We start from the raw sequence: 16,423 nt of genomic DNA, 5'->3' as shown, positions 1-16,423 counted from the left end.
TGGTGGCTGATGCCTGTAATCCAGCCACTCAGGAGACGTCGCCTCAGTGATCTGGAGGATTCAGGTATATGGCCAGCTCAAGAAAAAAGTTAGCAAGACTCTATCTTCCCAAAAGGAAAAAAAGCAAAACCAAACAAGCTAGGTGTGATGGTTCATGCCAGATGTCCCAGCTACTCAGGAGGTGCAGGGAGGGGTATCAAGGTCCAAGGATGGCCTGAGAGAAAATGCAAGACCCTGTCTAAAAGACGGGATTGGTGCCAGGGCTCAGATATCTCTCAGCCTAACAAGTAGGAAGCTTTGAGTTCAAACCCCAGTACCACCAAAAATAAAAATCATAAAATAATTAGGAGAAGAAAAGCTTTCTGTGTTTTTATGGTGTTTCAAATCTGTTTTTCTTTTCTCCCCTTTAGATGTCCATGTTAGAGCAAGATTTGTTAGCCTTGAAATCTCCTTCAGCAAAAAATGTTGCAAATGTCTTAGCAACCTACCATGCCGAGGTAATCTTGTCAGTGTTCTAACCTGAAGGTTTTCATTTATGGGGAAAGAAAAGTGATTAAAAAATTAATAGTTGAGAAACATTATACATGTACTGGGGATTTTTTTTACTTTAAAGCATGGAGGGAGGGTCAGCCCTCCACACCCCTTAGCATTGCTGTCTGAAAAGATGACATTTTAGTGTGCAGCTGCACAGCTTGCCTTGTCATTAGCCTTGGAAGGGATTTTTACAACACACTGCAGTTTTGTACTGGAGGCCCAGTGTTCACATTATTTTTGCGATTACTAAAATAAAACTCTTAAATCTTTAATAATAAAATATATTACAGGATTTAATTCCTTACGTTACCTAACTTGAGTTCCTTTATATAAAAGCCAAGTATCTATAAAAACCTGTAGTTTCTAACTATCTGCTTTTTTCCCTGAAACTGAACTAAAATTATAATAGAGCAATGAAAGGGGAAAATGAGATGACAACAGAAATGAGATGTCTATAATGAAAGCTTGCAAGGAGAAGGCCTTCAGTAGTTAACTTAGACCTGCAAACGCTATGATCATCCTTCAGTGCTGAAGCCAGGAAGAAGTAACCCGATTCCTGCTCTCAGCCCTTCTGAAGAGCCAGGAATCTCTGAAGATGTGTGCAGGTGTTGGGCTAAAGCTAAATTGTAGTCAATTGTGGAGTGTTTACTTAGCCTGTGCAAGGTCCTAGGTTCTGTCTCCAGATCTACTAAAAGGAAAAGGAGAAGAAGGATGATAAGAAGATTGTGTTTAATTTTTTTTTAAAAAAAAATCAGCAGTTAGAACTCCAAAAGTCCAGCAGATCTAGCCAAGAACAGGAGTAGTGGTGCTCTACTGAGAATTGGAGCGTGTATATCAAGAAGACCTGAACCTCCCTCGACCACCTGGCCTGAAGAACCAAATGCATATCATCCCACTCCCAAGTAATACATTGGGAGGAAAAGAAATACTATATACCATTGATATGCATGGACCCCTTAATGATGCATCCAGGTACTTATCAGATTGTATAATGCAATGTACAACTGATAACTGTGGTTGGCATTACATATAAAATTATAAGAGAGACCCATCCAAAGTACTGTACTCATGAGTACAGGATGAGGGAGCTCTACCACACACTGATTTTTTTTCCTAAATAATCTTAATTAAGTGGAGGTCCGTGCAAATAAGTTCTACAATAGGCCTTCCCCAAACCCAGAGCCAGTTGTCTTAGTGAAAGTCTTGTATCCAGTATTGTACTGTGTTATAATTCTGCATCACCTGCAGTGAAGAATGACCTTGGTAAACTGAGACATGTTCATGAAGAAGACTTGGATTGTGAGGATACACACAGCTGTGTTATATGAGAAACAATTTTGGTAATCAAGGGATTAAATCAAAGTAGAAAGTCTAGAAGACAGACTTTTGGCCCAGGGTTAAAACAACAGCGGCCTAGTTACTGTATTGCCAAGCACTTGGGAGCACCTTCCTGGGGTGCTGTTTTCTATCCCTGGAGGTCAGAGCTGCAGGGACACCGGGAATGGTAGATTAAATAGATGTGTCAGGGTGACCTCTCAGATCTCTTAAGTTCTTGGATTTACACAATAGTTTATCAATTTTAATATTTAAATAAAGATACAAGAACCAGTCTAGAATACTGTATACATACTGTCTGAATTTTGAGCATATGGTGGTAGTTATTTATGAGAGTGTTAGATGTAATTTTACTGAAAGTGATAATCTGTTACAAAGTGTATAATTAAGTAGGAAATTTTGGAGCATTTAAAGCAGTTTTAATTTCTTCAAATTATTTTTAAACAGTGCAAGACTGATCAAGACAAGTCTTTTATACTTGAGGAACATACGGACAGCATAAACAGGTACTTATAACTCAGTTATATCTACTATATTCCTTTGGAAAGAGTCTGTTCAATTGAATTTGTGAACATTTTTATTGTGTTTATGTAGCAAATTCTGAGTTCAGATAGCATAGTGCTTTTATGTTTATGTAAACTTGGAAGAACCTTCTTGCTCTTTGAAAGGGAAATAAGTAATCACTGTCTAGTTAAATGTTCTTCTATATTAATCCATTTAAATGCAAAACAACTTTGTTTTTTCTCTTTGTGCCAGTCCTGGGGCTTAAACTCAGGGTCTGAATACTGTCCCTGATAGTTTTTGATCAAGGCTAACAGTCAACCCTTTGAGCCATACCTCCACTTCTAGCTTTTTGGTGGCTAATTGGAGATAAGAGTTTGGTGGACTTTCCTGCCCAGAATGGCTTTGAACTGCCTTCCTCAGATCTCAGCCCCCTGAATAACTAGGATTACAGGCATGAGCCACCAGTACCCAACACAAAATAACGTCTTAAAAAATGGAGAAAGAGGCTACAAAATAATAATTGAATCAGTTTTTATCTTTGTAAAGTCATTTTCTCTGAAGAGCTTATTAAGTCAACCAGGAAAAGTGTGCAGTGATGTAAGAAATTGCACACTGTCTAAGGAAGGAAGGAAAAACACTGTTAGAAGATAATTTTTCCATCTCTTCGTTTTAAAAGCATCAGTTTTTCACAGTGAGATATTTATTCATACATAGGTCCATCAATGTAATAAAAACAAAAGAAAAGAGATTTAAGTTTTGTTTTGAACTAATGATGGTAGGCTGTCAACACCCTTCACAAGGAAAGAGCTTTCTATTTCCTTATCCTATAAAACAGGCTAAATAATTCTTCATTATTGGTACCAGGTTAGGGAGAAGCGTTCAGTCAGATCTGTTGTTATCCTAGAGATAGGAATTCACTTGCACCTTGGTAAAATCACACTTTTTTCTTAATAGTTGTTTTTCAGCCAATACTGTGGAGAAGATTATGGAAAATTTACAACAAGATGGTTCTCCTTTTGCTCTAGAACAGTTGAAGGTAATAAACTGACCCTTCCTTCCTCAAGTATGGTGTATTCTCCAGACAGAGAAGCTTTTCTGAGGTGCCATTGCTGGGTATAATGACACAGGAAGTCTCTGACAGCAGTGGCATCAAACCATGACCAAACTCAACTGCCATGCCTGCTGACCAGCTGCTAAGGGCAAATGAGAGCTGATTGTATGTCCTCTGTATGTAACAGAGAAGGACTTTAGTAACTCTGTTTCATTTCTGAATAGTTCTTCTTGTTCTCTGGAAGTAGCTTTTAGTTCCATATTTATTAGAAAAGTTGAGAAGCTGAAGGATAGCCACATAATAATATGTTGCAATTACATCAATCTATAAATTGTGCTTAATATGGAATATGGTGTTTGTAAACAAGAGAGTTCATGAAAAAGTGATCCTATTTGAACTAGAAAGAGACCCACCTACAGCCAAAGCTGAGCCTTAAGTAGTATTTCTCAGAATTAGGGACTTTTTAATCATCTTTTAAATAGTAATGTAACTCAGTTGGTAAGAACAAGGGAAAAGCTGTTTTAATATAAATGTGTACACCCTTACTATTTACTATTTATGACATTCATTTATCATAAGATTATGAAACTTGAGGTATTATTGTTTTCTTAAAGGAAGTTTTAGTTTGTCTTCATCTACTGATATTCTATTTATAGATATAGCTACAGCATTTCAGCTCTCAGGAAATTTACTGACAAAAATTTAAAAGTCTTATGTGCCTGCTTAGTGGACGCTCTATAGATGAGTCATGCCTCCAGGTTTTTTTTTTTTTTTTGCAGTGGTTCTTTTTGAGATAAGTTCTCTCTGCCTGAGTACATGCTTGGACTGTGATCTCCTATTTATGCTTCCTCACACACTGGGATGGTAGGTGTGTGTGACATCATGTTCACTATTGGTCAAGAAGGAGTAACAAGGAGTCCTGTGAACCTTTATGCTCCTGCTAGTCTCACACCACGATCCTTCCAGTCTCAGCCTTCCAAGTAGCTAGCACTGCAGGATCATGCCTTGGACCCATGGGGTGCACTGCCAAGGAAGCCAGCATTACCTACAGTCTTTTAGTGTGCCCCTTGTTGCATTCTGGATGAAGGGCTTAAAGGGAGGGCATGTAAATTCCTTTTTCAGCACCAGAAATCTCACATTTTTGTCTTCTTTCTAGTTATAACTGTTAGATTTATGTTTAATTTTAAAGTACCTATTTTTTTGAAGGGGGGAGGGGGTCTGGTCGTGGGACCTGAACTCTGTCCCTCAGCTCTTCAGCTCAAGGCTAGCACTCTACCACTTGAGCCACAGCGCCACTTCCAGCTTTTTGCTTTTTGCTTATGTGGTGCTGAGGAATCGAACCCAGGGCCTCATGCATGCAGGGCAAGCACTCTAACACTGAGCCACCTTCCCAGCCCCTAAAGTACCTATTTTGTGGAAGAGTCAATGGAACTGTTTTATACTTGAAGATGTTAACATACAAAAACAGGACAAAAATTCTTTGCAAGATTTATGTAAAAAAAATAGAGGAAAAATAAGGACTCTAAAAATGATAGCCAGATCATGGATTTTTTTTTAAGAAATAGCAAAATACTAAAAAAAGAAATTAAACCTGAAAAGGTTACTAATCCTTCGGTAAGCTTTGAGAGCTATTCACGAGTATGCTAGTTCAAAGTAAATCAGCAGCTGTCCTTCATGAAGAATTAACTGTAGTACGAATCCTTCTCCTGCTGTGTAAAGACCTGGAAAAGTGAAGAAAAAAGGTGAAGCAATTGCCTGAATCCCTGAGAGAAGAGTAATAGGGATGGTGTCAGCTTTCCTCCTCAAAGAATTTCCAGAATATTGATCTGTACATGTCTCAGACAGAACTCCACAAGACCATCGGAAGATGCACAGGAAGGCAAATGTGCTTAGAAAGTAACACAGCTCATTAAGGCTTGGCTGGGGTGAGCGCACTTCCCATCAGCCAGAGGTTCACACCTTCTTTCAGACTACAGAAAAGGCTGCTCTGGACGCCTAAAATACTTTACTGGGGGTAGTCTTTTCACCAAAGGGTTTTGGAACAGTTGGATATCCCTATGTAAAGGGGAAAAATATGTAAAAATATATAGCTTGCACCGTATGCAAAAATTCAAATTAGTTTATAGACATAGATGTAACATCCACAGCTGAAATGAATTCTATTGTCAGTTTTTTTTTTTACGCAAAAGTATGGACAACAAAAGGAAAACAACCAGTTAGTTGATTTTTAATTAAATGGTTTTTCTTTTTGAAAGACACTCAAGAAAACGAGTGAACCTTATGGGTAAAAGACATTGACTTTATAGACAAGAGAAAACCGTTTTCCAGTGTGCTGGTGGAACTTAGTCACTTAATGTCTTCAACACCATCATGAACATTTTAGGATATTGTGAAATAGAAGTATTTGGCATCTTTGCCAAATGTTATTTAAACCATTCCTGCATTTAAAAAGTTATCAGGGAAGTTCAAAATAAGGTTGCAGAAAGCATTTTTAAAAATATACTGGCTCAATCCCTTTTTTCCCCCCACATTGTATCTAAAACAAAGTAGTGCTTTAAGTAGGGGGCTGTTTGAACTTTGCGTACATTTCAAAGTGGTGCAAATATATTAAATTTAAATGTTGAGCTTGAAGTGGTGACTTATACCTGAAATCTCAGCACCCAGCCAGGGCTGCATTGTGAGACTGTCTCAAATTGAACAAGGGAATGGATAATTAAATGTTTCTGTGGAATTGCACTATACAGTGAGCAGAAAGTCTGATTTATTGTAGTTTAAGTAGTTTTGAGTTTGTACTCAGTTTGTACTGGTGAAGATTTGCAGATAGAAGTATATGGTGATTTAGAAATAAATTCACATCTCATAGCAAAATATAATACTTAGCTATGGTTCATTTAAACTTTTCAATATCAAAGATCAATTTACCAGACCAGAATATAAAAGCCCTTTTTTTACTATTTGGTTTTAAAATGACAGTTAATGTGATTTATTACATATGGTTTAAGATTCTCTTTGACTTAATTCCACTAACCTGAAGACAAAAGCTAAGAGCTGTTTGCCACCTAAACCTTACAAAAACTGACCGACCCAGCTTTCGATTTTTTGGTGGTGATGTTGTAAACCATCATACAATAGCAGTGTTATTTTATTAGGCCTGTGTTCCTCTATGTGCTTGTCTTGATCCTGTTGGTTTTTCCTCCCCTACTATTCTGTCTGTCAGACTATAAGTTTCTCAGAGTTTGCTTAACTATGTATTTTAGCATCTTATCACAGAGAATGTCAGGTGACTGGTGTGATGAGGGAGTAGACAAAGTACTGTTTGGGCCACTTGTACAGAAGCAATCCAATCCTGGGAGAACTAAGTCAAAGAGAGTAATCACATAAACAATTGTAACTTAATATGTTGAGTAAGATTTATATGACTTACTACAGAGTCCAGAAAATAGTGCAGGGAATCTTTTCCTCTGACCTGTATAATGTGAGCACTACACTGAATGCTTAAATTGCTACTGTCTATAGCATACTCTTCCCTTGGAAGTATTTTTATTAGTATGAAGTAAGTTTTAAAAATCATGAATTTTATTTCTTACTGGAGGGATTAGAAAGTTCTATTTCATAGAAGGTTAATAGCTTTGAAATATATCATAGCTTTCTTCAGAGAAGAACAATATTATACACATGTAAATTATAATTATCCTACACCTTCACGTGTTCCTTTGATTTATGTAGGGAACAAATCAATTTGTTTCCTTTAATTAGTATCTTAACCTTTCATTTCCTGTTCATTATCTCTATTTAGAAGTCAGTATCAGCACTATCTTTTTGTTCATTTTAAAAAGTAAAGGCCAGTCAGGCATGGTATCCTAGCTACTCAGGAAGCTGAGATTGCTGGGTGCTGGTGGCTCACACCAGAATCCTACCTAATCAGGAGACTGAGATCTGAAGATTATAACTCAAAGCCAGCCCAGGCAGGAAAGTGTGTGAAACTCTTATCTCTAGTTAACCATCAGAAAACCAGAAGTGGTGCTGTGGCTCAAAGTAGTAGAGTGAAAAAGCTCAGAGACAGAGCCCAGGACCTAAGTTCAAGCCCCACAACTGACAAAAATAAGTAAATAAAAGGAAGCTGACATTCATTGTGGGTAGTAGGTCAGCAGCCTGGGCAAAAAGTTGCAATCCTATCTCCTTTAATTCCAGCCATGGCAGAAGTGTAAATAGGAGAATTGTGGTCCAGGAAGTGTGAGTAGGAGGATCACAGTCCAGGCTGGCTTGCCAGGGGGGAGGGAGGGGAGGTGGAGGGGGGGAGACCCTTTCTCAATTCTATTTGATTTTTTTTCCATTTAAAGGAAATTTATAATTACTAGAAACCTAATAGCCTAGTTTTCTCAATTCTTTGAACTCATAAAATAAAATTTAAGTCTGAGACGTTTATTCAACAGATAGCCTAAAAGACTATCTGTTGATGAAAGTGCAAGCCTTGATGTATACATCTCTAGTACCAGCAAAGTAGTCACAATCATACACATGTTTTGCAACTCAGGTAGTAGAATCTTTAAGCTGAAAACAAATGGCACAGCATTGGAGCTATGTATAAAATTCCTATTTAATATTTAAACTGAAGAACAGTGCCTCATAGTAACATGAATTGTTTTTATATCTCCAAGGTAAGTAGACTTAACTCTAGCTGAGCCAGTTGAGTTTAGGTACTTTTCCAGAGTCACAAAGTGAGAGGAGAATAGTTCCTTCCCCTTGTCCTTCTCCTTCCCCTTGTCCTTCTCCTTCCCCTTCCCCTTTCTCTTCCCTTTCCCCTTCCCCTTCCCCTTCCTCACTTTACTTTCCCCTGTCCCCTCCCCTCCCTTCCCTTTATTATTATTATTAATTTATTATTTTTCAGAAGTTGTAAAAGAGATTTCAATTCTACCTGTCCGTTTTTGAGCGCATGTATCTTAATGTCATCCCTTCCATCATTCTCCCCATCTCTCCCAACCCTACCCTGTGTCTACATATAAAGCAGAGTGTCCTCTGTACGTATTAGTGATTTGTAACATGTCTATTAATTTTTGATGTTTGCTTATCTACTTGAGATCATAATTTTAAAAAATGGGTAAAGAATTCCTTTCACTTGCCAAATGATCTGTTTCCTTTTCTGTATCAGTTTAGAAAATGTGTTTGGTGCTTTGGCAGGATCATGTTAAGATATAATTTTTATGAAACCTGGCACAAAAAAGAACATTAAAGGGCGTATTTTAATGTAACATACATAGAAAGTCAGCTAGTTTATTATAGTTAATAAAGGAACTGTTGGTCTTCAACTACTATTTTTCCTCCAAAAGGTCATTAGTAAAATGTCTCCAATGTCCTTAAAGATCACACTAAGGCAACTCATAGAGGGGTCTTCAAAGACCTTGCAGGAAGTACTAACAATGGAATATCGGCTCAGTCAAGCATGCATGGTAAGTTTTTTTTTTTAATTAATTATGGCTTTCTAGTTAGGGTAGTAATATATGCTCCTTGTAGGAAGTATAACAAAAAAAAAGTATAAACAAGAAAATGAGTTACCTATAAATCTCTTTTGTGAAAAGAAAATAGGCCGGGTAGTGTTAAGTATGTGAAAATATTGCCTTCTAGATTATTTGTAAGCCTTTATGAAATACCAATTATATTTGTGTGTAAGACCTCTGCCTTTATGTAGATTTCAGAATAGAAATAATTTTTTCAAATATAGGCAAAGGAGGGCTGAGAAGGTGGCTCAGTGGTAGAGCGCTTGCCTTGCATGCCTGAGGCCCTGGGTTCAATTCCTCAGCACCACATTAGCAAAAAGAAAAAAGCCAGAAGTGGCGCTCTGGCTCAAGTGGTAGAGTGCTAGCCTTGAGCTGAAGAGCTGAGGGACAGCTGTCAGGCCCAGAGTTCAGGCCCCACGACCGGACCCCAAAAAACAAACAAACAAACAAATATATTCATTGTTAAAAAGAGGAATAATAGTTATCAGGCATATTTTATACAAATTCAATAAATGCACAATAAATGCACATGAAACATTTCTTTTTCTACATGTTAAACTTTCCAAAGACAGATCATTGTGTATGGTAGAGCCTTTGAAAAGCATCATATTATTTATATTAATAAACAACACCAAAGAGGAATATTTGATCTAATAATCAGAAATAAGAGATTTTTAATAGATTTAATGTCTTCAAAATACTTATTAAGATATGGAAAGTACATCTGGGTAGAAGTAAAACTCTCATAAGCCATGTCTGAAAGTCACCCCTTGGAGGATGTCCATGAAGATGAAGCTCTATTAAGTGTTTGTTATGAGCATTTACTGGTAGTCACTCTATTAAGTCTGTGAAAATGGATACTGTTATGTTTCACAGATGAGGAAACGGAGGCTGTTCAACAAAACAAGGCATGTAAACTTGATAGTCGTTAGCTAGTAGCCTGTGAGCCTCATGGAGTTTATTGACTGTGCTTTTAGTGCACTGCTGAGATAGACCAATTCACTTCCTTCTCACAGATGTTACTATGTGGCAGTGCCTTCTTATTGGGCTTATGGGAGGCAAAGGGGAAACCGGCTATAAAACCATAGCGTTGATAGCTGTGAGACACTACCTCATCTGTGACCTGACAGATGAGAAGTGAGAATATGGAGTAGCTTTTTGGGTTTTAAGGAGGAGATGGTTTAATTTTTTCCATTTGACTTGATTGCATTTTTAAGTAGATAATTATTGCTGCCAAGTAGAGACAGGGCAGGAGGGGTTTAAAAGTGGATGTAAAGACCAGATAGGAGTATGTTGCAGTGACCTAAGTGTGAGCTAGAAGTGGTGTTGAATATCATGGTGCCAAAGGACATGAGTCAATGGATATGAGGCAAATGTCTGAGATAGAATTGATAGGATATGAGGATTGATAGGAAGGAAAGGATTCATTTAGGAGGTGGAGCTTGGAGCTTGGCTCAGACTTAAGTCTGAAGGATAGTTAAGCACCTCCCCCTCTTTAAAAAAGAGCTCTTGAAAAGAATTTATTAACACAACAAATAAATATGTTGCAGGGCTAACAATAGCTTGAAAGAAAACTGACATATTACTATCATCACTAAGATTTTGATGTTCACAAAGACCATCACTAAAGTTCTTTGAAGATGAAAAGAAATAGGAAGTGAAATAGGCAAGTTTCAGAGCGGGTGGAGGGAACTGCAGGACAGAGTTTTGAGGCAGGAGTTCCTGCTAGTGCCTGGAACTGCAGAGCTTCTGGGAGAAGAACGGAGGGGATATGGTGGTGAGAGCTGGAATCCAAGCAACCAGTATGGGCAAGGTCCCTGTGGGACACATAGGGCCCTGATGTGTAAGACTGAAAGTTCTGCTCTGTGTAAAATGAGAAGACATGACATGGTGTAGAGCAGGCGTGCTTTGATCTTACACTGGACCAGACGCCATCATTATGGCAGTTGCGTTAGCACTGTCTGGATATGATCATACAGAAGGCAAATTTCAGATGTAGGCCTGGGAGAAATCCAAGTCTATCCTATTGAAGTGAGGAACAGAAAGTAAGATGGGAAGAGAAAACAAAAGGACAAGTAGGAGAATCAGAAGAGCATGAAGTCACACAAATGAGAGAGGCTTATGGCTGGGGGGTTAAAGCTTTTGCCTAGAGAAGTTCTGGCAACAGCATAATGTTTGGAGGGGAATGTAGTGAATAAATAGTGTCAAATATTGCAAAATGTCTGGCAAGTAAGGTTGGGAAGTATCCTTTAAGTTTGATGACATTGAAGCTCTGGGGTCCAAGTTAGACTTCAGTGAGTTGAAGAGGATGTAAGTAGGCAAGAGGTGAAAGAGGAAGGGCAGACAGCAGGTACACATCTTTTTCTTTTTGAAATAAATAGGTATTCTCTGAGTTTTATTGTGTAAGATCAAAGATACTACAGCATGTTTATAAATGACTGGAAATAATCCAATAGAGAAAAAGATTGTAATAGTTAACACTTAGCACATAATCAGTCTGTGCTGCCTCATGGTTTAAAATCCTATGATGGGTGTATTGATAGTGCTACTCATATGAAGAAACAGGGTTAGAGAAATTACTAACCAAGACAACATAGTGACTTGCAGTACAACTGGCATGGAACTTAGACATTTGAACTGTGTATACTCAGCCATTCAGTTATGCTGACTCCGTTCATATGTCCAGAGAACTGAGACATCATCTTCTTATCAAGAAGAGTTCCCAAGAGGGCACAAGGGGATCTGCAGCAGGGCCTGGTCTTTGAGACAGGAGGGAGGTAATCCCCTCCCACACAGTCAAATGGCCAGGGTCCGTGGCAGGTGTTTTAGTGGTGTGTGTAGGATTTTCACATCAGAGGACTTCCTTTTGTTAATGGATGGTGAGTCATTACATGATAACATAGTAAGAATGTGCACCTGGGCAGAAGCTGAGAAAGTAGAAAATAAATGGTTGCTTTGGGGACTAGGGAGAGATGATGGGTTGTGGGTCGTTTTCAGTGCTTTGTTTTAAATGAAATCTCTGGTACTCAGCTGGTACAAGGATTTTGCTAGGACAGTGTAAAAGGGAAAGGTTTGCAGCAGGTGACAATTTCTATGGAGAGTGACTGTGTAATAAATGGGAAGTGAAGCCTGCACAGGTGGGAGCCATAGGAGCAGCAGCCAAAGGAGGATCAAGAATACGCTGAATGGACACACTTGAAGGGAAAAAGAGTAGGAAGTAGTCCAGGCTCTGGATGTCACAGTTCAGGTCATGGAAGTGAGAGGCGAACATGGGGCGAGGCGGGAGTGAGGGTGGGGGCGCAGAAGGGAGAGAGCACCAAGAATGAAACTGACCCATTTAATCTCAATTTTTTTTCAGGCAAATCATGATTTTCATGAAGGTGTTAGAGCTGGTGAGTGACAAATAACTATAATTCTTGCTTGGCTATCAGGGATTTGTGAATATATACTGCTAACTAAAGAGCACATTTTTTTAATGGCAGTCCTGGGACTCAAACTCAAGGCCTAAGCACCGTCTCTGAGCTTTTGCTCAAGGTTAGCACTGCACTACCTGGGCCACAGTTCCATTTCCTGTCTTTTATGGTGAGAGATAAAAGTTTCATGGACTTTCCTGCCCAGGTTGGCTTTGAACCACAAATCAGATCTCAGCCTCCTGAGTAGCTAGGATTATAGGCATGAGCCACTGGTACCAGTCACTAGATATACTTTTATATTTCTTTTTGTGGTGCTAGAATTTAGACTTGCTAGGCAAGCGCTCTACCACTGTCACACACCCCTGCCCTAGAAATTTGTTACTATTGTTGGTCATAGTACTTGAACTAGACTAGCATTCTAGCACCAATTTGAGTGCCACAGCACTAATTCTGGTTTTCTGGTGCTTAATTGGAGATAAGAGTCTCAAAGACTTTCCTGCATGGGCTGGTTTTGAACCATGATCCTCAGATCTCAGCTTCCTGAGTAGCTAGGATTACAGACATGAGCCACCAGTGCCCAGCTAGAAATATGTTTTTATCTGAATAAGAGGTTATGTTCTGAACCCTAAGCTTTAGTAAACACTCACAATTGTCCTAATTTCTGGCATGATATAATATCATAAATAAGAACTGGGGTCAACTCCTTTTATAAAGCACATGTGATTGAATCAGAACAGATGGTTCCACTTTTTTTAGAAACAAAGTAACATATATTTTCCTTACTAACTCACTGAAGATTCTTGCTGTACTGGAACCTAAACCTCTGATTTTAGAAAGACTGTGTACAAATTTGGTTTTGTTGAAGATGCACTATCATGATCATTTATTGTGAGAGTGTATCTATCTAAAAACATTTTATATTTTTAGAATATATCTTTAAGGGATAAAGAGTTGAACTCAAGCAGCATTTGAGTTCTAGATCATAAACTTTATCAAGCTATTGTTTTTTAAACTCAAGTTTTTAAAAAGTCTAAAAATTATTGAATCAGTGTCTCACAATGTAATCCAGCTGGTCTTGAGCTGATCTTCCTACCTCAGCCTTCTAAGTGCTGGAATTACAAGTAAATACACCACACCTAGCTACATTTTTAATGAATGTATGAAGCCTCCTCTTTAACAAGGCCTCTTATTTAGAAAGCAATATCTGCTCTGGGACAAATGTTTAGTGTTCTTGCTATCTATAAAAATATTTCAAAGTTGGGCGCCGGTGGCTCATGCCTGTAATCCTAGCTACTCAGGAGGCTGAGATCTGAGGATCGCGGTTCAAAGCCAGCCCGGGCAGGAGAGACGGTGAGACTCCTATCTCCAATAAACCACTAGAAAACCGGAAGTGGAGCTGTGGCTCAAGCGGTAGATTGCTCGCCTTGAGCTGAAGAGCGCAGGGACAGCGCCCACGCCCAGATGGTTCAAGCCCCACGACCGACCCAAAAAAAGAAAATTCAGCAAATTAAAATAAGTAGGTAGATTAGGGAAATGTTTATTAAATATCTTAGGCTTACTATTTAGAATTAAACTCTTTCTGGTTGTGAAAGAAAATAAAATGGATGATCTTAAGTAGAGCTCAGTAGCTAACAAATGAAGTCAGGGGATCTCAGGAGACCTTCTGAAAAACCCCAGCTGCCTACATGGCAAGAATTTGTTATGTTCTTCTAAGCAAAAACTTGGGCTAGCTTAAGAGGAACTAGTACAGATTTGAGTAATAGTCTTTCCTGTTTCCTTTGGTGGCATCTCAAGGAGGCGGATAATAGTGGCCAGCAAGATTAAAAGGGAAGAGAATAACATGGAAAGAATGCACCATTATAAATTTACAATAGCTTGGGAATGTACACTTTGAAATTGGTTATGGATCAGAACACTGGTGTTTAAGATACCACTGATTGGATTCTGGAGTCCCATAGTAGACAGCCAAACCTTAAAGCCATCCAGTATGCATGTCTATAGTCCATCCTACTTGGGAGATAGTTTGAGACCAGTCTAGGAAAGGTGGAGACACATCACCTCAAAAACAGAAAAACAAAAACACCACCCAAAACAAAACACCTCTCTCTAATTTCCACATTTACATAAAGGTTCTTTTCTTCCTCCTAACAAGGTAGCCTTCTTCCTTGTTTTCCAGACTGCTCCTTATTTAGCCATTTAATACTTAAATTGGATTTTTACAGTTATCCAGAGTTATTTTTATTCTTCATTAAAATTATGCATATTGTAAACATGTTGAGCACCATGGTTTGAAAATTGTTTAACTGTAGATTCATATGCACTAAATAATAAAATCCTGCATGCCCTGTACCCACTTCCCCAAATAACACTTACATAACTACAGTGTGCACCAGAACTATAGTATTGCAGCCAGGAAATGGGTATGAGACTCTATTTTTTAAGAGGAGGTTACAGATTGCCTCATACTTTCCATCCTCTGGGAATATTAGGTGGCTTCACTCAGTGATGACTATGTGGTAACAGGAGAAGTAGAAGTTGCATGATAACCTGTCAGAGCTCTGATTTTTTTAAATTTAGAGCTGTCTGAACTAGAGGATTCAGCAGAACAGCAGTATCTACATTTAATTAAGTACAAAGTTCCCTTTTACCTTCAGTGATTAATTTTCTTCCCAAAGAAGAACTGGACCTACTCCCTGGCTTTCTGTTTCAACTATGCCAGTGCTGATTTTTAGCTGTTTGTAACATGGAGGTTTCATTAGTGATTTTCTTTGAAGAAGGAAAAAGAATGTTCAAAGAACTCTATTAATCTAGCTTCTATTAAAGCTAGAGATGTGAAGCTCAGAAGGTGAGAAATACCCTCACTTTTCATCAAAGAATATGGCTATCTGAACAAATTCTTTGAAGGTTTAATTTAAAAGAAAAACAGATCATGTAGAAAACCATAACTTTACAGAAAAAAGTGCTATAGAAAAGTATATGTAGTAAAAGACAGGTTTTTGTCAACGCAGCAATTAAAATATGATCACACCAGAAGGAAATGTGCTAGTATCTTTTTCTTCTTTTGACAGTTTTAATTGATAAAGACCAGAGTCCAAAGTGGAAACCAGCTAATCTAAAAGAAGTTACCGATGAAGATGTGAATAATTATTTTAAATCTCTGGGAAGCAATGATTTGAAACTCTGAGGTGGTTGGTGTTTTAAGATATATTTGGTAGCATGGGTTGGCAAACTACACCACCTGGGCCAAATCTGGCTTGGTGCCTATTTTTATACAGCCTGAAAGTTAGCAATGGCTGCTCTACTTTTATATGGTTGAGAAAAGAAATCAAAGGCATTTCATGACATGTGAAAAGTCAGTGTAATTTCAGATATCAGTGTTCAGAAGGCTTTATTGAAACATAGCTGTATTTAGTTTACAGGCTGCTTTGAGTCAAGCAGTTACAACACAGGCTATATGGCCTGTAGTACCTGAAATACCATCTGTTTTATCATTGTCAGTTTGCCAATCCATTTTAGAAAAGGGGAAATTTTGAAGGTCTCTAGAGATATCTAACTGAAATGGAAGCTTCATATTTGCCTTTCAGTAGTGGTTTCAGTATAAATGATAAAAGATAAAACCTCTGGGATTTGGGGGGAGAATGTTAAAATGTCTCATAGAATTTCCTTCTTGTATGTATGTATGAAATAATTGAATTACAAGAGGGGGGAGGGTTCATGTAATTAATCTATCCAATGTATAAATTCAGCTTTGGCCTTCCCTAAAGTAATGAGAATACCTTCCTCTGGCGAAACCCCAAATTACATTACATTTTTACTTGAGAAAATTCAAAACAGTTTAAAATGTAAGTATCTTCAATAACTGGTACTGTTGGCAGAAAAGTGTGTGTAAGCCATATAAGAAATTTGATGGAGTTTCAGGGGAAAAGACCTTGAAGTTCTAGGCAAGAATAAGTTTGCAAAAAGCCATGAGATCTGGAAAGGGCATCAGAGATTATATCCTGCACCTTCTCATAGAGGGAAGATGGCAGCCCATCACTTTTGTTTTGAATTTTCCCCATTCCTAATCTATTTGTCATGAGGACTTTTCTTCC

At 38.2% G+C, this 16,423-nt stretch overlaps 1 protein-coding gene across 2 annotated transcripts in view; it reads left to right on the top strand.

Moving 5' to 3' along the window:
• Hibch (3-hydroxyisobutyryl-CoA hydrolase) overlaps positions 1-15,942 on the top strand; it is a 44,321-nt gene extending 28,379 nt beyond the window's left edge. For both annotated transcript variants that reach the window (XM_013029572.1, XM_013029564.1), the window contains exons 9-14: positions 411-497; positions 2,317-2,375; positions 3,328-3,409; positions 8,752-8,871; positions 12,278-12,311; positions 15,401-15,942. In XM_013029572.1, the coding sequence (XP_012885026.1) occupies positions 411-497; positions 2,317-2,375; positions 3,328-3,409; positions 8,752-8,871; positions 12,278-12,311; positions 15,401-15,516 (498 nt within the window). In that variant the 3' untranslated portion in view covers positions 15,517-15,942. The remainder of the gene's footprint in view (positions 1-410; positions 498-2,316; positions 2,376-3,327; positions 3,410-8,751; positions 8,872-12,277; positions 12,312-15,400) is intronic.
• The last annotated feature ends 481 nt before the right edge of the window (positions 15,943-16,423 follow it).

This window comes from Dipodomys ordii, unplaced genomic scaffold (genome assembly GCF_000151885.1).
Source record: "Dipodomys ordii isolate 6190 unplaced genomic scaffold, Dord_2.0 Scaffold5, whole genome shotgun sequence".
NCBI classification, from domain to species: Eukaryota; Metazoa; Chordata; class Mammalia; order Rodentia; family Heteromyidae; genus Dipodomys; species Dipodomys ordii.
The sequence above is the reverse complement of the archived record's forward strand: the minus strand, read 5'-3'. Positions and strand labels throughout refer to the sequence as shown.